Here is a 20686-nt window from a genome sequence, read left to right as displayed (position 1 = left end):
TATACATACATAGAGATAAAAAATTTAAAGCATGATTTATTATTAGGAACACCTGGAATACCATGTTCAAGAAAGAAGGTCTTTCTTTTTTTTTTTTTTTTTTTTGTGTGTGTGACGGAGTTTCGCTGTCGCCCAGGCTGGAGTGCAGTGGCCGGATCCCAGCTCACTGCAAGCTCCGCCTCCCGGGTTTACGCCATTCTCCCGCCGCAGCCTCCCGAGCAGCTGGGACCATGGGCGCCCTCCACCTCGCCCGGCCAGTTTTTTGTATTTTTTAGTAGAGACGGGGTTTCACCGTGTTAGCCAGGATGGTCTTGATCTCCTGACCTCGTGATCCGCCCGTCTCGGCCTCCCAAAGCGCTGGGACCACAGGCTTGAGCCACTGCGCCCGGCCAACAAGGACATTCTTATCCTATGTGAAGACATGGACAAAAAGATAAATTCAAGATAGAAAGTTACTTGATGAACATGAAAATGAGGATTTTGTTAGCGGATATGGATGCTTGAAATATACAAATGTGTGACTGAACTACTTGAAGATAGTAGCTCCCTCTTTTGCATGATGCTTGGGCGCTGCCAACATTTGCCTTGAGATGTATTTGTCTACTTCCACCGCTGAGCAACCATTCTTCCGTGTGTCACATTTTTTTAGCTAATGAGCAAGGGAAAAGCAGTCCATGACAGATAGCAACTGATCTGGACTATCAGCTAGGCTGTGCTGTTGCCAGGAGTTGGCCTGACACAGCTACACTGTGGTGATCTGTTGAACATACACAATTCACAGAACACTAACACGAGACAAGGCCACTGAGTGGCCGTAAAAAGATCAAATAAAAAACAAGACCTTTCTGTAATCATGTCTGAACAGAAACAAAAACATGAACATTGTCCAAACAACAAAAATGAACAAAAAATCCCTATCCTGGCTAATATGCATTAGCATATTTATCATGTACAGCTTTAGTTTCACTGCATTCTGCACTTTACAACACTCCTTGCACCCTACTTCCTGACGGCATGCAATGCTGAGCAAAGCCCCCAAATCAACTAACACAAACCCAAGTCCTATAATACGCCCTAACAGCCTCTTACTGAGACACCCCACATTTCCCCATGGAATGTGTTCCCCCTTGCTGCAAAGAGAAATAATCCCAACTTGTTCAACTACAAATATGTTCCTGATGGTCTTCGGCTAGAGGGCATAGACAAAACTACAGGTTTAGCCAAAGCTCTTATTGCTTGCACCAGGACTCTCAACGCAGTGTGCACAGCTGAGACCTCTTGTGACTTGATCTGTGTGAGGTGCCACTTGCTCATGGCTGGGAAATAAGTTCACATTGAACTGAGTTCCTGTATTTTGTTGAAGCACTTCAGTGTTGACTTTATGTGTTTCCCTAGGAAGACGATCTCTTGGAATTTTAAAAATTATCTAATCAGATTTATATTCTTTCAGCAAACCATTTTTAGTCTTCTATTCCTTGCTTCCACTGCTTGCTTAATATTTAGTGTTGTCCACAGGGAAAGTTATAAACATAGTTCTGATAAATCTGTTTGCAAGTGACTTCCGAGTGCTAATGAGTTCAGAAGGTCTCCAGACCAGAGATTTTAGGATAAATTTTGCTTGGGGTTACCATTTCCAAGTCTGATTAAGACGTCTTCCTCAGTCTTGTCTATGTGCCCCTAAGAACTGGACTATTTTGTTTTGTCTGCCTAGACTAATAGCTGGCCCATGGCCAAACTCTGGGGGTTAGAGGTTACACATCTTTACATACGACTGCATTTCTCCTAGTCTTCACAATTTAAAACTGCACTTCTTTCAGGCCAAATACACGTTTTCTTCACGATGTCTTACTACAAAGCTAATCTGTACACTTCCGTCTCTAATACAACAATTTCATCAGGGATATTTCGGAATTGTAGTGGTCACTTGGGCTTTTGACATGAAAAGGACAGTTCATTTGAGAAGTGCTTTAAAACAGAAAGCAAACTGTCATGCTCAGATTGCTTGTTTGTCTAAAAGAAAGATAATTTTGTTGAATATAGGGTTCCTCTCTCCTATGATTCCATACTTTGGGGTTAAGCAATGCTGGCTTTTTTATTTCATGGCTCGATAAAATTATCAAGGGTCTATGAGCGTGGTAACTCATGCCTACAATCCCAACACTTTGGGAGGCAGAGGCGGAAAGATCAGTTGAGCCCAGGAGTTAGAGACCAGCCTGGGCAACATGGTGAAACTCCATCTCTACAAAAATTATTAATAAAAAAATTAGCCAGGTGTGATGGCACACAACTGTAGTCCCAACTACTCGGGAGGCTGAGGTAGGAGGGTGGCTTGAGTCTAGAGGTGGAGGGTGCAGTGAGCTGTGATCACAACACTGCATACCAGCCTGGGCAACTGGGGGAGACCCTGTCAAAAAAAAAAAAAAAAAAAAAATGGATCCAAGTTACTGCCCAAACAAGTCATCATTCTCCTTCAAGTATGTATATGTTAAAATCCAATTTTCAACATGTAAGTTTTCCTTCCTCCACTTGTGGAGAAAACAAAATAAAGCTTTACAGTGGAGAAAACAAAATAAAGCTTTACAGTGATAATTTCATATCTGCCTGAAACCAGTTTCATTATTTCTTCCTCTGCTTCTTCTCTGTTCCTCTTACTCTCCATTTCTGTCTCTTGGAAAGCTAAACATTTATTGATTTTTTTAAAAAGTTGCCTTGTCAGAGTCCAATTTCTCATGTTTTAATCATTCTAAAATGCCTACATTGGCTTTATGAATAAGTTACCTCTTTTTAAAACTTCTTTAAAATTTATATGTAAAAAATTATATTCAACTAAAAAGAATGATGATAAAGGATATCTTTAAGGGATCTTTGCCAATATTCTTCTAGGGTTTTTTTTAGAAAAATGTTTTTGCTGTCACCATGTATACCTTGAATTTCCATATGCGCAGTTTAAAAATGTAAAGGGTAAAAATGCATTTTGATTCCAATTCCATTAGTAACATGAGCCAGCTTGTCACCCTTTCCTATGTGTGGAAAAAAGTAATAACTTTTAAAGACCATTTCTTTAAGTATAAGCAAGCAGGGAGTATGAAGCGGCACAACGATCCAAATTGTGGAAAAATCTCTATTGACACTTTCTCTCCTGGTGTCCTTCCGGCCACATCCTTTTCTCTCTTTAGTGATGCCTCTTCCTCTGCCAATTGATTAAATCTCACAGATCTTCACATTCTGTTGGTTGTGGCAATTTTTGATATCGGTCTATACTCTATACATGTATATGTTCTTTCTGGATGATTCGATCTACTCTGGCTATTTTTAGTCATGACTCCCAAATTCTTCTCTCCAATCCAGACTTTTTTCCCCTAGATTCAGATCCAAATCCAGTTGCAGGAGTTACCTTTGACCCCCACGTCTTCGTGCGTGCTGCCTCTCAGCCCAGCTTACACCTCCCACCAGCCAGTGTGCCCACCTGGCTGAGTGACACAGGTACCCATATTCCCTGTTCCTGTTAACACCCTGAGCATCTCCTTCCCTCTACATGTACTCTGTTATTATCTTCCTTTTGAGTGTGTGTACCATGATAGTAAGTTTCTTGGCAGCTGGTTACCAATCACAGGTGTAACACATAATATTGTTCAATAAATTATTGAACAAACGGGGTTCATTTTTAATGTGTGTGGGTGGACTTAACAAGCCATAAATTCTAAACTAGGTTGTCTTCAGGGGCAAAAACAAAAAACAAACACAAAAAAAGCAAAACTGCAAATTCAGGTTCACAAGCTTTAATCATTTATTACTTTCTTTTTTGTTATACATTGAATTGTGGATGTGCTTTAATTAATAAAACAGTCACTAAAATTGTTTTTATGGTTGCTATCACAAAAGTCATAGGATTGCTAGAATGCTGTATGTTTACCTGTTTCAACAGCTCCCATCAACTACCGCTACTCACTTTACATAGAAATAAGAACAGCTACTATTCATTGAGCCTATTTCTATACGGGAATCTTAGTGTCCTCACTCACATTAATTCATTGAATCCTCCCCAAACTCTCTGAGGTAAACTATTATGCCCATTTTAGAGATGAAACCGGTTTAAAGAGATTAAGTTTCCAAAAATCAGATAACTAATGAGTAGAGTGAATCTGAATTTAAGTCTCATTGCAGAGAGCTGAAGTTCTTACACAGCGTGGTATGCGACCTTTCAACCACTGGAAGGGGCATTGTGGTTTGCATGTAGTATGCCAGTCATCACCAATTATGGAGCCTGACTAAACCTTTTGATTCCAGGCAGGCACAACTAAACAGACCAGTCCTCAGGGACACAAAGACAAGACTGGCCCTGCAGGAAAAACAAAGATCAAACAAATCCTGGCCAAGCCACAGCTGCACTGAAGGGCTTATCTCTGCAGGAAAGACTATGTGTGTGTGTAACTAAAACTATGGATTATAACTCTATTAAAAACTGGAATTCAATTCCCACCAGATTTTGTCTTAGGTCTTTTTCCATATGGTCTTATGCTTAAAGAAATAGTGGCCTTTTAAATTAACAATCACACATCAGCAAGAACTACTGTTTGTCCATCGTGGATCATGGACTGAGCTGATTTTGTAGGAGTATGCATTTTAAACTGCCAATAAACGATTCAGGTTTAAAAAAAACTCTCAAAAACAAAAATGGTGAGAAGATGATTGAATTTTGAGGCAGGCAAAGTATGTGAGGGGATGCTAAGAATCCTTAGGGTAGTGGTGGGAGAGGCGGGTAGAGACAGGGCAGTTACCATGCCTTGTATCTTGTCTATGTTGCTCATCATGTAACAAGAGCTGGACAGACTCCTGTGAATCTTCCCAGGGAAAGGCAAAGGTGCTTTTTCTTATGAATGTCTTGATGTCCCTTGTCCTTATTTCTTCATCATTTTGGTAACAATCCCTCAGATGCCTCATCTCTTTAAGAAATTAGACTCAAATGTCAAAACCATATATGCATTTTGTTCCACTGACCCCAAGTGGTAACTGCAAGTATTAATTCTAACAATTAGGCATTTTTTAAAAGTCCTATTAATGTTTACCTATAATTTAACCTATAAGGATAAACCCATACCCCCATAGAACATCGTACTTTTTTCCATTTGTTGTCTAATATGTGGCACACAGTAAATGAACAAGCTTAATCCTTAAAACAGGTGTTATGACTTTTACATATGACAAAACCACAGGGAGTGAATAGCAGGACATCTGGAACCTGCCCAATAATTTGCCCCCTAACAGAGGTATGTACGTCCTGACCTTTGTACACCTCAAAAGTGGCAACATGGGAGAAGTAATTCCATCATTCATCCACACATAGAGAGGTACAAGTACTAACAGAAGCTGATCTCTCATATTAACGTATGTATTTGTTCCTTGTCCCATCTTCAGGAACTAATAAAAATAAAATGAGCTCCAAGAGAATAGGAGCTCTGGTTGGCCTCATTCACAGCTCTACTCCTATCACTTTGTACAGAGCCTGGCATAGACAGCTGTTCAATAAATACTGGGGACAAAATAAAGTCCAAGTGGGAAAATGGGCCAGCTGCTACTAAGGATGAAGACATAATATATATATATAATATATATTATAATATAGATAATATGTTTATTACAATATATATAATATATAGTTATTATTTTATATATATATTTTGGGGGAAGACTTCAATTCTGACTCACAGGAAAGAGGAGTCCAAAGATGTGAAATCTGTACTGGGATCTTTTTTGTGGGGTCTGTGGGCCAGGATGAAATTAGCTGAGAAGGATGAAATAAATGGGAGTGTCAACTAAGGGCAGATGATTACTAGTGTTAACTCTTAAATATGGATTCCTGGTCTGAAATGTGTTTCTCCCTGCACTTAAGTATTTGGCCCTATCTTTCCTCACATGTTTATTAAAGCAATATCGTGCCATTAGGCAATGCAACTCCCAAAGACATTACTGGAATGAGGTCATTGCTTCAGGCTAGTGGGAGAACATAAGAGGTTTCAAACAGGTTATTTGTTGGGTTAAGAACCCCTAAAAGCAAGAGGTTTTTGCTTTGTTTTAAAGCAAAGTCAAACTGAGTCTCAAAGAGAATATAATCTGAAGACAGGATCATTATGAAGCTAGAAACCTGAAAACATCACTTTAAAAGCTCAAGCATATGTAACTCACAACTAAAGGCGCTGCAATGTTATGCAATATGACTGTCCGGGGAACGAATTTCCAACCTCATGACTCAAATTGAACGTTTCCTTCATTTAAAAAAATATGAACATAAGGTGCTATATAAAGATATCTGATATCCAAAGCATGAAAGCACAGCAGCTACTAGGCTAAGAAGAATCTCTTAAGTTAATATCGTGCCGTCAGAACCACCCTTCCAAGACGGAAAGTTACTCCACTTTTTGAAAAATATGGCCGGAGACACTTCCTGCCCCAAGCCCAGCTCGATCCGACGTTCTCTTCCCAGAACTTGGTCCTGAGTGCCCACAAACTGGCAGGAGAGCGAAGCCTCTGGGAAGGGGAAGTAAAAATAATTCCGGAGGAGGCCTCGCCGCACCGACTCTGCCTCCCCTTTGCCCTACTGAGAGCGAGGTGCGCTCCCACCCTGCCCACCTCCAAGCCACCCTCCCTTAACGCCTCGAGGGTGACCTGCGGACCAAAGCAGTCCAGAGTGGCTCAAGCCCACGCACCAGTACCTGCTCCAGGGGTTTCCCAATCGCCCCCCTCCCCTGGGGCCATCCGGCAGGTCCCCGCAACTATACAGCTCTCTAGACCAAACGATTTTCACCAACTTTATTGGCTCCCGCCGGGCCCCTCGCCGCCCACCTCCCCGCTAGATGTCACCGGCCCTCCATGACATCCAGCACATTCAAAACCATTGCGGGATGACCCTGAAAAGGGCCCTTGCGGGGGGAGCCAGCTCCCTGAGGGCGGCGTCAGGGTCACTTGCTCTTCGCCTTCTGACTCTCCGTCTTCTTGGGCAGCAGCACGGCCTGGATGTTGGGCAGGACGCCGCCCTGAGCGATGGTCACTTTGCCCAGCAGCTTGTTTAACTCTTCGTCGTTGCGGATGGCGAGCTGCAGGTGGCGGGGAATTATCCTGGTCTTCTTGTTGTCACGCGCGGCATTGCCAGCCAGCTCCAGGATCTCCGCTGTCAGGTACTCCAGCACCGCCGCCAGATACACCGGCGCCCCGGCGCCCACTCGCTCCGCGTAGTTTCCTTTGCGCAGCAGTCTGTGCACTCGGCCCACCGGGAACTGCAGGCCCGCGCGGGAAGAGCGGGATTTGGCCTTTGCTCGTACTTTGCCGCCCTGTTTTCCGCGACCGGACATGATCACTTCTCGCCTACAACTCCAGAGACGGAGACAAACCGCTCTCGGCGTCCGGTACCGGAATGCAACGTACCGCCTCCGAACTGCCTCTACAAACTCTTTGCGGCCGCGGGGCAGCCCCTTCCCATTGGCTCTGGTGACCAATGACAGGCAGGCGCCGCTCCCAACTAGCGCTCTGGAAGAGAGACCGCCTCCTCCAGCTCTCTCCAATCAATAGAGCAAGCTCCGAATCCTCATTTATATAGCCGCTCACATAAATACCGAAGCCAGCCCGCTCCGCGTTTGGGGACCCAGATGAATTTAGCGGTTACGGGTTTTCCACGACCACGCTCGCTCCCAAGCAAATAAACTAGTAGGAAATAAGAAAACATGGTTGGAAACAGAAAGCAATCCAGAAGAAGAGCTACAGGGGTTATCCGTAGACGTTGCTATGCTAAGTGGATGGTCTCATATAATACACCATACTAGTCAGGTAGGTTTCTGTCTCGGCAGCCCGTGCTGCTTAGGCGAAACAACAGCCTCTCTGCGGAATTCTGCCTGCCCAGGACAGGGTCCGTGGGCTGTTTCTTATACAAGAGCCTTGCCTGCAGCTACCCAACGGTATGGAGACCACACTGGTCTCCCTGCTGGGTCCTGCGGCTCACAGCCAGCCAATCGTTCACTTTTAAGTCTTTGAAGCTAGTGATGGCCAGAATACTTCCTGCGCTGACGGGAAGAACAAGCTCGCCTAGCCAAAATATCTTTTGTCTTTAAGGCTATGGGCCCGCAAAGAGCCACTAGGTTTTATTGGAGAGGCCGAAGTCTTGGCCTTCGCTTGCTCCGCGCAAGCCAGGGCGCCGCAGATCAGCGGATCGGGTCCTCTACGAGGACGTGGAGGTCCCCCGGGTCTCTTTGTAAATGAGCCCAGAGACTAAAGTCAGAATGGCAGTTTATTCTTACATACCTGAATTGTGGACCCACGCTTTTTGAAACAAAAAAAGTGTTTTGTTTAAAGTATTTTGTTTTATTTCAGTTAGAAATTACTTTCTACTAATTCATCGAGGTCAATTCATTTTTACCTGAACATTTTCAGTAACACAGTTAACATCGATACGTGATGTAATGTTGAACACTTGCTTTTTAAAATAAACATTTTACGTGGATTCATTTAAAGTAAAACAAATTTACCTTCTCCCTATCCGAATAAAGATTTGACTTCATTGAAATAACATTTTCAAGTATTTATGTAAATGTCATTACTGCCTAGAACAATGATTAACCCATACTGGGGACTCAATAAATGTCTTCAGAGCTATTGTCATGCTTTATAAAGGCGGCCTTTCTGGAGCCAGACTGCCTCAGCCTACATCCTGGCTTCACCACTAAGCAGTGATCTTGGATAAGTTATTTGACTCCTGTATCTGTATCGAAGTGTTTTGAAAATTAAATACGTTAGTAAGCATCCAACAACTCTTAGATATACAAAATAAATGGACGTACAGATCTCTGATACAGTTTTTAACGAGATGTTCCTGGAATGAGTTCTGTAAACTAGCTTAAATTTTCGCCTGTATCATGGATGGAACTTTCAGGAGTTTTTGAGACTATTACTATTTTGGACACGATTTTTTTCTTTTATTCTAATAAGCAAGAGATTTCTGATTTGAAAATATTCTAGCCTTGATTTCTTAGAAAGTGAGTATAAGTAAGTCAACCTATTTTACCATTTATATATTTATATATATATATATATATTTGAGACAGAGTCTTGCTCTGTCGCCCAGGCTGGAGTGCAGTGGCGAGATCTCGGCTCACTGCAAGCTCCGCCACCCGGGTTCACGCCATTCTCGTGCCTCAGCCTGTCTAGCAGCTGGGACTACAGGCGCTGCCACCACGCCCGGCTAATTTTTAAGTATTTTTAGTAGAGACGGGGTTTCACCATGTTAGCCAGGATGGTTTCGATCTCCTGACCTCGTGATCCGACCTCCCAAAGATCTGGGATTACAGGCGTGAGCCACCGCGCGCAGCCCCATTACAATAATTCTTATCCCTTCAAGATCTGATAGACTTTTCCTCTTCCCTCTGAGTAAAGTATTAAAATCATGGAGTGAAGTTCGACCATGCAGGACTTTTTCCAGCCATTCAAGAAAGTGTTCCAACTCTTTTATCTTTAACAAAAAGTAAAAGAAAAAGAAATACCTTTTGGGTTATGAAGATGGGCAAAGATTGAAACAAATGTTAACTATAAGCATTTAGAAATATAATAAAAATTTACCATAAAGCCTTCCTGCTGTAAAGGCTTATCTTCAAGACCAGGTACAAAGAGCCCCACTTACTAAAATACATTGCTCAGAATCTTAATTAAGTACCTGGGGAAAGACTTATGAATCATCCTCTAAATAACAGCTGCTTTTTAACACAGTCAGACCTTTAGAGAAGACAGGGTCCTGACACCTTCGAAGACCGGTGACACCTCACAGAAACTTTCGTTTTTGTTCAGGGATTCTCTTGAGAAAGGAAGGGATTCAGAACCTCCTGAGGGGATTTGCAGTAGAAATCATTATTCCAAGTCATGATTGTGGCATCCACTATTTTACAAGAACTTTGAATTTTTAAGTGGAAAATGTGAGATGAGAACCTGAGATTTGAATGACATAAGACATTTACAATATTTCAACCAAATAACCATAGGAAGTTACTTAGTTGAAAAGCACACAGGCTCTTGCAGGGCAGGAAAACCTGCAAATTGCGCAGAAGCAGCTGAAAGGGGAATGGCGGGGGTTGGGGGAGGTGGGGGTGGAGTGTAGGTGGGGGCCGGGAAGCTGGGCTTGTTTTTTTTCAACTGAAAGTATCTTAATTCTCTGCAGGGCCGCAAAAGAGGAAAAAAAAGTCCTCTCCCCCTACTATGTCTTTAAAAGACCCACATGTGAAAATTTTTAAGTAATTGCTTTGCAATCTCAGATGTAAAGCTTTTCAGGTTTTAGTGAGTTTCACAGTAAGTCAGGAATTCCGTTTGGAAAAACATGATTAGAAGGAGGGAGGGAGGGAGAGACAGAACAAGGAACGTTCATAGGATCTGGCCTATTTTTATTTAAGGGCTGAAAAAAGGCAATATAAATTCTATTAGCTCATACTGTTTTAGCTTTAAAATGTATCACCATGAACCTTTCTCCAAATATCAGAAAAAGTTTTCCCAAAAGAGCAAACAACAAAAAAATCAGGCTAGTTTCGCTGACTGCTTCCTGGATTTAACAACTATAGCATGTCTCTAGAGGTGGGGCCTAGAGCTCCTCCCACTTTTTCATGTTTTCAAACAGGTCCGCATCGAGAGACTATAAGCCCTGGTCTGCGCCCGGCAATCACAGTGGGCTGCCCGGTTTTCTGCTAAGTAGGAGCTGTGACTTCAGAATGTCTGGGCGCGGTAAAGGCGGCAAGGGGCTGGGTAAGGGAGGCGCCAAGCGCCACCGGAAGGTGTTGCGGGACAATATCCAAGGCATTACAAAGCCCGCGATTCGCCGTCTCGCCCGACGTGGGGGCGTCAAGCGCATCTCTGGTCTCATCTACGAGGAGACCCGGGGAGTCCTCAAAGTCTTCCTGGAGAACGTGATCCGCGACGCGGTGACTTACACGGAGCACGCCAAGCGCAAGACCGTCACTGCCATGGATGTGGTGTACGCGCTGAAACGCCAGGGTCGCACCCTCTATGGTTTCGGCGGCTGAGCTGTCCCCACAGCTTCTCTCCAGACTCCAAAAGGCCCTTTTCAGGGCCCCCAAACTGTCACAGAAAGAGCTGTTAACACTTCCTAGATACCGGGTAAATATCAGCCCTTTGATGCTGCCTTCCGGATACCGGGAGTGGGACATTCGCGACCCGATCGTCTGCCCGGGATTAGGCTTGGCTGGAGCGGGGACGACTAGATCTCATGGAGGGGACTCCGCCTGTGCTTAGGAAGGGCCCTGGGAGGTGCCGTGCAACGCAGTAGTGACCTCCCACTTCTGTGCACCTAAAATCCAGGCTGCGGATTTTGTTTAGAAGTGTGTTTCTACAAAGCCCCAGTGTTAGAACTGGTCATGGGTTTTTAAGCGGCCGAGTCGTTGGCCCTTAAGCACGTTACGGATGGCTTCCATGTAAATCAGGGCTTAGGTGACTTCCCGCCGACCTTTAGGGGTGAGCGTCACGCGTCAGAGGGCGGTTCGTGCGTGTGCAGGGCCTGCTAGATCGCAGGAAATGGGAGGACGCCGCTACCTGCAAGCCCGAAAGCGCTGAATGCAGCCCTAGTGTGGCGCGTTGTAGTCTTACTGGGTACTATTTTAATTCATTGCTGACGTCCTGAGTGAGAGGTGACCAAGCTCAGATGCTGAGAGTAAGGCGGCTGGGCGAAACTCGCGGCACCCTGCCCCCTCCGGTAGCCAGCTGCGTAAAGTTGCCTACGCCGAGCGGGTGGCGTCCTGCTCGGCCACCTGGCGGCGGGCGTGGAGTTGGCAGGCAGGCAGTGGGGGTCACGCCGGCATGGAAAGCCAGATCTCCACCTGCGGGTCGCCAAGTTGCCGGGAGTCCTCCGCTCCGGGCAGTGTCATTCCTATCACAAATGACCCGGTCGCAGCCGAAAGATAAGCCCTGGCTTCCGAGTAAAGGCCCTGTTCAGAGCAGCCTGGGGGTCTAGAAAGGAAACGGGCGGCGGGTTAGGTTCTAGTCAGTTCAGTGAGAAAGTAAGAGAGACAGCTGTGGGATTAGCAAGCCGCGTGGTCCTACCCAGTACTCCCGGGGTGTAGTGAGGGTCCTGGAGAAAGGTGGGGCGCAGGGGCGACCAGTTAAGCACACTTTCCAGTAGGCAAGGGTAGAGGCAGAAGACCTGGTGATCAGCCTGCGTGCAGGCCGTAGGGGCCGTGCCGGCCTCCGGTAAAGCTCCGCCTAACAGCCTTGCTCTACTCCTAGCTCTGTCCTTCCTAACTTCTCATTAGGTTTAGCACCCCAGGATGCGGTGTGATCCATGCCGCGTTAACCAATCTGCCTCTTCTCTAGTTTTTCTTTTTGCCTTTCTTTTCAAGACCGAGTCTCGCTCTGCCACCCAGGCTGGAGTGCAGTGGCATGATCTCGGCTCACTGCAGCCTCCGCCTCGCGGGTTCAAGCGATTCACCTGCCTCACCCTCCCTAGTAGCTGGGATTACAGGCCTGCGCCACCACGCCCGGCTAGTTTTTGTATTTTTTAGTAGAGACGGGGTTTCACCATGTTGGCCAGGCTGGTCTTGAACTCCTGGCCTCAAGTGAGCCACCCGCCTCCGCCTCCCAAAGTGCTGGGATTACAGGCGTGAGCCACCACGCTTGGTCTCACTCTAGCTTTCCTAAACATGGAGAAGTCATTTAGCTTCCTTGGTGTGGTGGGCTGAAGTCACTCTAAGGGAGTTTCCCAGCCCCAGGGATTAAAGAACTGGAGCCAAGATTTGAACCCAACTGGCGAAGGATTCCGCACCGCTAGATCTTGACATTGCCTCCTCTTCTGCCAGGAAGGCACCCGGGTTCCTTTCTGCTGACATGTCACTTCTAAGTACTTTCTCCTACTCCATAAAGACTTCAAGTGAGTACACAATACTGGTGTTAGTTTAATTTCTAGGACTGTGAGACACTCGCAGAAGCTCAGTGTTCTTTAATGCAAATGAAAAATTGAGTTACTTAAAAGAAATAGAGTCTGGCATACTTCCGTACCCTTAATATTTGTTGCATGACCAAATGTATGATTTTGGGTTTCACATAAATTAAGGATGAAGGTTAGGGCCCCGATGGAGGATAGAAATACTGTAGATACTTGTATGACAATTAAAACTCTTCCTTAAGTATTTAATTTATATGGAACTGTTTAAATATTTTATGGTTTTGGGTTTTGCTTTTTTTTTTTTTTTTTGTAGTGGTCTCAATTCTTTGATTAAATAGAACTTATATTTTCCCTTGTAGCATAGTTATTTTTGTGTGTGTGTTTTGTTCTTTATAAAATATAATTATCCAAACCCAAGAAATATTTATTTTTGTCTATGACTATGAGTTCTATGATATAGTAAGTACCCAGTCCTGACAATAACCATATCTTCCAAACCAAAACTGGGTCACACGGTTCAATAACTGGAACAGAATATCTCAAACTGAAAACGACCAAGATTTTCTGAAGTTTACTATTAGTAATAAAATTGCTTACTAAAAATGTTAAAGAACTTGATTTAAAACTTCTCTGTAATGCCTCACTTAAAAAGTGAATGAGGGGGTCAGGGTGGGAGTGGCTATAATCCCAGCACTTCGGGAAGGCTGAGGCAGTAGGATTGCTGGAGGCCAGGAGTTTGAGACAAGCATGGCCAACATAGTGAGACCCCCATCTCTACATAAAATAATAATAAAATGTTTAAAGTGAATGGAATGCATTGAAATTTGATCCTGTAGCAAAGTCATCCCTTTTGAATTTTGAACATTTATTTCATGCCTCTTTTCCAAGCATATTTTGAATATTCAGAGATAAAATGAGTAAGTTACTGCCATCAAGAAGCTCCTATTTTTCTAGGAGAGAAAGGGGAAAGACATGTGATTGTACACATGTGCTTTGCTCTAATAGAGTGGTATAAATCAAATGCTATTGGTATACAGAAGGACAAATTTTGTCATCCAAGTGTATGGGTATCTTCAAAGAGCACAGGTGCCATCTGTTCTGAGCTAATGACCCACTGAAGAAGGCCACACCAAATTTGGGGAACAAACAGCATAAACAAATGCCAGAGTATTTTCCAGGCAGGGTGTATTTAGAGAATCTAATGTTGAATATTTAATTTATCCTTTGCCCAAGAATAATGCAATGAACTAGGCAACTAGTTGAATAAAAATTGAAACCAAGTTCAAACAAGCCCATTGAAAAATGGGCAAAAGACTGGAAAAACATGGCCAATAAGCATAAGAAGAGATGTTCAAGTTGATTAGTCATCAAGAAACTACAAATCAAGACCACACTGAGGCTGGGCGTGGTGGCTCATGCCTGTAATCCCAGCACTTTGGGAGGCCGAAGTGGGCAAATAACTTGGGACAGGAGTTCAAGACCTGCCTGGGCAACGTGGTGAAACCCTGTCTCTACTAAAAATACAAAAAGTTAGCTGGGCATGGTGGTGCACACCTGTAATCCTTGTTACTCGGGGGCTGAGGCATTAGAATCACTTGAACACTGGAGAGAGGTTGCAGTGAGCAGAAATCAGCCACTGCACTCAAGACTCTCTCAAAAAAAGACCACAATGAAATACAACTTTGGACTCAGTAGATTGACAACAAATAACAAATGTTACACAGAATCTCTTATATTGCTGGTAGGAGTATAAATTGTTTCAACTATTTTTGAAACTAAGGGTTTGCATTATCTTGTGAAGTTTAAGATAGATTCACATTATATGCTCAAGCAGCAATTCCACTTCTGGGTCTTTACCTAAGGAAATGATAGCATGAATGCCCCAGAAGACGTCATTAAAGTTCTTAGTAGAACTGCTCACAATAGCAACAACAAAGAAACCAAATGCCCATTGACAAGAGTGGATGAATAAATTATGGTGAAATATTTTGCAGTCAAAATTAACAGATAAATCCAATATGACTTAACAGTGGTTTACAGCGAATGTTTTGTTTCTCTGCTGATACATATTAAGACTTGCGACTTCGTATGTTTGGCAGTTTTATTCTGAACTTATATGTGATTGAAGGTCATCTGTGGGAGTCTGAGAAACTAAATTGAGCATGCTGCCTCCAGAGATAATTAGCATTTGCTTGTCTTTTGGGTCACATACTACTATGGACTGGGGCCACTTTAGCCCTGTTTGAGTATCCTAGGCTATTAGAAGAGTCAAGTTTTATTTCTTACAGCTTATTCCCAAGGCTTATTCTCCAGTGTAACCCTAGATTTATATATATATTTAAGATTCAAGGGATACACATGCAGGTTTGTTACATGAGTATTTGCATAATGCAGAGGTTCAGGCTTCTGATGACCCCATCACCCAAGTAGCAAACATAGTACCCAATAGGTAATTTTTTAGTGTTTCAACCCTTGCCACACTCCCTCCCTTCGCATGAAACCCCAGTGTTAGAAATACTTGTTCCCCAGTGCCGTAAAGAAATAGTACTTGAACATAAATTTAATTTCTTCAGCAAGGCCATTTTCACTTTCTGCAGAAAGAGTACACTCGCTAGCAGTTTTGTCATCAGAGTGCACAGAACAAAGGAGACAGGGTCATTTATAACCTGATGCATCCACCCTACTGCTGTGTGGTTTCCATTGGCTGGAATGGGACCTCACGTTCTGTATTTGTCTCTATTGCCTAGTAACTTAGAACTTTTTAAAAGAGGCAAAGGTAGAGTAGAACAAAGGAAGAAGGAAGTAACTTGTGGAATGCTGAGAAAGGTAAAAACATCTTCAAATAAGGAAGAGAAACAGGCTATGACCTAATGCTTGCTTGGACCAGTATAAGCATGCCAGGGCAAATATTTAGGCTAAATTGTGGGAGCTAAGAACATAAAGTACATTGATTCCTTTATTACAGCTAGCAGATATTTAAGAATGTTAGCACAGGTCTTTGAATAAATTTTGCTTCTAAGGGAAGTTACTATTTATTCCTAATTAGATGGGGAAGAAAGTCTTTGAAGAGGAACCTCTACCTTTTACGTCAGTGTCTATTGTTTCCATCTTTGTGTCCATCTGTACACAATGTTGAGTTCTGACTTATGAGGACATGCAGTATTTGTTTTTCTGTTTCTGCATTAATTTGATTAGGCTAATCACCTCCAGCTGCATCCATGTTGCTGCAAAGGATGTGATTTCATTCTTTTTAATGGCTGTGTAGTATTCCATGGTATATATGTACCACATTTTCTTTATCCAGTCCACCACTGATGGGCACCTCGGTTGATTCCATGCCTTTGCTATCATGATTGGTGTTGTGGTAAACATACAAGTGCAGGTGTCTTTTTGGTAGAACAATTTGTTTTCCTCTGAGTATATACCCAGTATGGATTCATGCACCTCAAGAAAACTTGGTTGGTGTGCAGTTCGGTGTATTATGAGTAAGATAAGACTGGACCTGGTGTTAGAAAATCTGCATTTGTGGCTTTGTTCTGACAGTGTCTAGTGTAAACATGGGCAGACCACTTAAACCTCTCTTTAGTCTTCTCCTCTGTAGAGTGATAATATGATCTAATTAGCAGGATTGTTGTTTTATTCAACAAGACAGCATATGTAAAGAACTTAGTAAAATAAAAAGGCAACGTGTTTATAATGGTCTAAGTTATCTTCTTCATGCTTTATTTATTATTAGTGAAAAGTTTAAATTCAAATCTCTTTTATGTGTCATTACTTTTATGCAACTCATACAGATACAGCTTTTCCACTTCCTTGTATTAAGATTTACTAGTGAAACTGACATTTTTTCCTTTGGTATAATCAGATTGAGTATTAAGTTTATCTTTCATGTCTATCATTATTCTAAGTTAGCTGAACATTGACTACTATATTGTATTTTTCAAGGTCTGTGAATAGTTAGAGCCACATTACAAAGTCAGTACAAGATGTAACTTACTCATGCAACCAAAGGTCAAACCAGGACTATTAAGGGTATTGCTGGAGTTACAGTGACTTGATACAATTGTGGCAAATGGAAAACCAAGAGTTTGCAATCTGGTTTGGAGGTTCTTGGTAAAATTTCCAAGTGTGACAGATGTGTCCTTGACATTTCTCTCTTTCTGTACCTATTCTCTTCCATCCTTCAAGCACCCAACACTTTCACACTTTGTATTGGTCTGTTCTCATGCTGTTAATAAAGATATACCCAAGATTGGGTAATTTATAAAGAAAAGATGTTTAATAGACTCACAGTTCCACATGGCTGGGGAGACCTCACAATCATGGTGGAAGGTGAAGAAAGAGCAAAGTCGCATCTTACATGGCAGCAGGCAAAGAGAGCTTGTGCAGGGGAACTCCCATTTATAAAACCATCAAATCTCATGAGACTTATTCACTACCATGACAACAGTATGGGAGGAAACTGCCCCCATGATTAAATAATCTCCCCCTGGCCTCAACCTTAACATGTGGAAATTATTACAATTCAAGGTGAGATTTGGGTGGGGACACAGCCAAACCATATCATTCCTCCCCAGCCCCTCCCAAATCTCATGTCCTCACATTTCAAAGGTAACCATGCCTTCCCAACAGTCCCCCAAAGTCTTAACTGATTTCACCATTAACTCAAAAGTCCACAGTCCAAAGTCTCATCTGAGACAAGGCAATTTCCTTCCACCTATAAGCCTGTAAAATCAAAAGCAAGTTAGTTACTTCCTATATACAATGAGGGTACAGGCATTGGGTAAATATACCCATTCTAATGGGAGAAATTGTCCAAAACAAAAGGGCTACAGGCCCCATGCAAGTCCAAAACCCAGTGGGTGGTCAAATCTTAAAACTCCAAAATGATCTCCTTTGACTCCATGTCTCACATCCAGGTCATGTCGATGTAAAGGTGGTTTCCCATGGTCTTGGGCAGCTCTGCCCCTGTGGCTTTGCAGGGTACAGACCCCTTCATGGCTGCTTTCCCATCTAGCATTTTTGAGTGTCTGCAGCTTTTCCAGGTGCATGGTGCAAGCTGTTGGTGGATCTACCATTCTGGGGTCTGGAGGATGGTAGCCCTCTTCTCACAGGTCCACTAGGCAGTGCTCCAGTGGGGACTCTGTGGGGGCTCCCACCGCACATTTCCCTTCTATACTGCCCTAGCAGAGGTTCTCCATGAGGGCTCCGCTGCTGCAGCATGCCTCTCCCTGGATATTCAGGCATTTCCATACATCCTGTGAAAACTAGGCAGAGGTTCCCAAACCTCAATTCTTCTGTGCACCCGTAGGCCCAACACCACATGTAAGCCTCCAAGACTTGGGACTTGCACCCTCTGAAGCAATGACCTGAGCTGTATGTTGGCCCCTTTTAGCCATGGCTGGGACGCAGGGCACTAAGTCCTGAGAAAGGACAAAGCAGCAAGTCTCAGGGTCCAGGCCACAAAACCACTTTTTCCTCCTAGGCCTCCAGGCCTGTGATGGGAGAGGCTGCCTGAAGGCCTCTGACATGCCCTGGAAACATTTTCCCCATTGTCTTGGTGGTTAACATGTGGCTCCTCATTGCTTATGAAAATTTCTGCAGCCGGCTTGAATTTCTTCTTAGAAAATAGGTTTTTCGGGAGTTATACCTGATGTAAATGACGAGTTGATGGGTGCAGCACACCAACATGGCACAAGTATACATATGTAACAAACCTGCACGTTATGCACATGTACCCTACAACTTAAAGTATAATAATAATAAATAAATTTAAAAAAAAAAAAAAATAGGTTTTTCTTTTCCATTACATTGTCAGGCTGCAAATTTTCTACTTTTATGCTCTGCTTCCTTTTGAAACATAAGTTCCTGTTACAAACCATATCTTTGTGAACACATAAAACTGAATGCTTTTAACAGGATTCAAATAATCTCTTGAATGCTTTGCTGCTTAGAAATTTCTTCACTAGAAACCCTAAATCATCTCTCTCAAGTTCAGAGTTCCAGAGATCTCTAGGGCAGGGGCAAAATGCAACCCGTATCTTTGCTAAAGAATAACAAGAGTCACCTTTGCTCCAGTTCCCAAGTTCCTCATGTCCATCTGAGACCACCTCAGCCTGGACTTTATTGTCAATATCACTATCAGCATTTTGACAAAAGCTATTCTTCTGAGCCCTCCAAACTGTTCCAGCCTCTGCCTGTTACCTAATTCCAAAGTTGCTTCCACATTTTTGGGTATCTTTATGCAGCACCCCACTCCCAGTACCAATTTACTGTATTAGTCTGTTCTCACACTGCTAATAAAGACATGTTCAACACTGGGTAATTTGCAAAGGAAAGAGGTTTAATTGACTCACTGTTCCACTTGACTGGGGAGGGCTTACAATTATGGCGGAAGGTGAAGGAGGAGCAAAGTCACGTCTTACATGGCAGCAGGCAAACAGAGTTTGTGCAGGGAAACTCCTATTTTTACAACCATTAGATCTCATGAGACTTATTCACTACTATGAGAACAGTATGGGGGAACCACCCCCATGATTCAATTATCTCCACCTAGCCCTGCCCTTGATACATGGGGATTATTACAAATCAAGGTGAGATTTGGATAGGGACACAGACAAACCATATCACACTTCCTTCTGACAACTCAAAGCCTCTCATTACACACTTTATTTTAAATGTAGATTCAATGGTTTTCCTATCATTCCTTTGCAACGTTTACAAGCTGATGTTTTAATTACCCATAAGTAGTTTTTGTTTGTTTTTTTTGAGACGGAATCTCGCTCTGTCACCCAGGCTGGAGTGCAGTGGCATGATCTCAGCTCACTGCAACCTCCACCTCCCAGGTTCAAGCAGTTCTCTGCCTCAGCCTTCCGAGTAGCTGGGACTACAGGCGCCCATCACAATGCCCAGTTAATTTTTGTATTTTTAATAGAGTCAGGGTTTCACCATCTTGGCCAGGCTGGTCTTGAACCCCTGACCTCATGATCCACCCGCCTTAGCCTGCCAAAGTACTGGGATTTCTAGCGTGAACCACCACACCCAGCCCACCCAATAAGTATTTTTGTAATAACTGGCATTGAATTCATCATGATTATGATCATCGTCTGATAATACATTTGTTCATTATGAAATCTAAAATCCTTTATACATATTTTTGTAATTATAAAATAATCTACCACTAAATTCCTCCCTAGAAACTCAATCAAATCATAATATCCTAAAATACAAACAGCACCCTTATAATCTTAAAAATTATAATAGTGTGCTATGGTTTTAATATTTGTCTCTTCCAAAACTCTTACTGAAATTTAATAACTCCATAACTGTAAGAAATAAATTCCTAGGCCAGGCTCAGCGGCTCATGTCTGTAATCCCAGCACTTTGGGAGGCCTAGACGGGAGGATCACCTGAGGTCAGGAGTTCAAGGCCAGCCTGGCCAACATGGTGAAACCCCATCTCTACGAAAAAATATAAAAATTAGCCAGGTGTGGTGGCAGGTGCCTGTAATCCTAGCCACTCGGGAGGCTGAGGCAGGAGAATTGCTTGAATCCGGCAGGCGGAGGTTGCAGTGAGCTGAGATTGCGCCACTGCACTCCAGCCTGGGCGACAGAGTGAGACTTTGTCTCACAAAAAAATAAAAAGAAAAGAGATTTCTGTCTTTTCTTTTTTTCCACCCAGTTTCAGTTATTCGGTTATAATCAGCAGAGAACAGACTAAGACATAATGCATATCAATAAGTTTTCCATAATACTTATTGTGCTGTCTTAC

At 43.2% G+C, this 20686-nt stretch overlaps 2 protein-coding genes across 5 annotated transcripts; one reads left to right on the top strand and one right to left on the bottom strand.

Moving 5' to 3' along the window:
- Nucleotides 1-5727: 5727 nt before the first annotated feature.
- LOC112635274 (histone H2A.J) lies at nt 5728-7485 on the bottom strand. 3 transcript variants are annotated; one of them, XR_003121889.1, is made up of 2 exons: nt 6905-7485; nt 5728-6525 (listed from the first exon to the last, which is right to left on the bottom strand). XR_003121889.1 is itself a non-coding variant. In XM_025403332.1 (2 exons), exons 1-2 carry the CDS (start codon nt 7344-7346, stop codon nt 6405-6407), a joined length of 468 nt encoding a protein of 155 aa, XP_025259117.1. In that variant the 5' UTR covers nt 7347-7485; the 3' UTR covers nt 5728-6404. The 3 variants fall into 3 exon arrangements, 1 of the variants encoding a protein (XP_025259117.1); XM_025403332.1 differs by having other exon boundaries at nt 5728-6505; nt 6980-7485; XR_003121888.1 differs by having other exon boundaries at nt 6492-6525; nt 6841-7485.
- Nucleotides 7486-10664: 3179 nt separating this feature from the next.
- LOC112634881 (histone H4) lies at nt 10665-13004 on the top strand. Of its 2 annotated transcripts, none has more exons than XM_025402754.1 (2): nt 10665-11139; nt 12381-13004. In XM_025402754.1, the coding sequence occupies exon 1, from the start codon at nt 10734-10736 to the stop codon at nt 11043-11045; it is 312 nt and encodes a 103-aa protein (XP_025258539.1). In that variant the 5' UTR covers nt 10665-10733; the 3' UTR covers nt 11046-11139; nt 12381-13004. The 2 variants fall into 2 exon arrangements, with proteins under 2 accessions (XP_025258539.1, XP_025258538.1); XM_025402753.1 differs by having other exon boundaries at nt 12375-13004.
- The last annotated feature ends 7682 nt before the right edge of the window (nt 13005-20686 follow it).

The sequence above is a fragment of the Theropithecus gelada genome, chromosome 11 (assembly GCF_003255815.1).
Source record: "Theropithecus gelada isolate Dixy chromosome 11, Tgel_1.0, whole genome shotgun sequence".
Classification (NCBI taxonomy): Eukaryota; Metazoa; Chordata; class Mammalia; order Primates; family Cercopithecidae; genus Theropithecus; species Theropithecus gelada.
Note: the sequence above shows the minus strand (reverse complement) of the source record. Positions and strands in the feature narration are given on the sequence as shown.

What these genes read in the sequence shown, in the direction of transcription:
- LOC112635274 (XM_025403332.1), bottom strand. Translation starts at nt 7,346, where the DNA reads ATGTCCGGTCGCGGAAAACAGGGCGGCAAAGTACGAGCAAAGGCCAAA. An exon ending in GCTGCCCAAGAAGACGGAGA is followed by an intron (nt 6,506 to 6,979) that starts GTCAGAAGGCGA and finishes CTCTCCTGCCAG; the next exon opens with TTTGTGGGCACTCAGGACCA.
- LOC112634881 (XM_025402754.1), top strand. Translation starts at nt 10,734, where the DNA reads ATGTCTGGGCGCGGTAAAGGCGGCAAGGGGCTGGGTAAGGGAGGCGCC.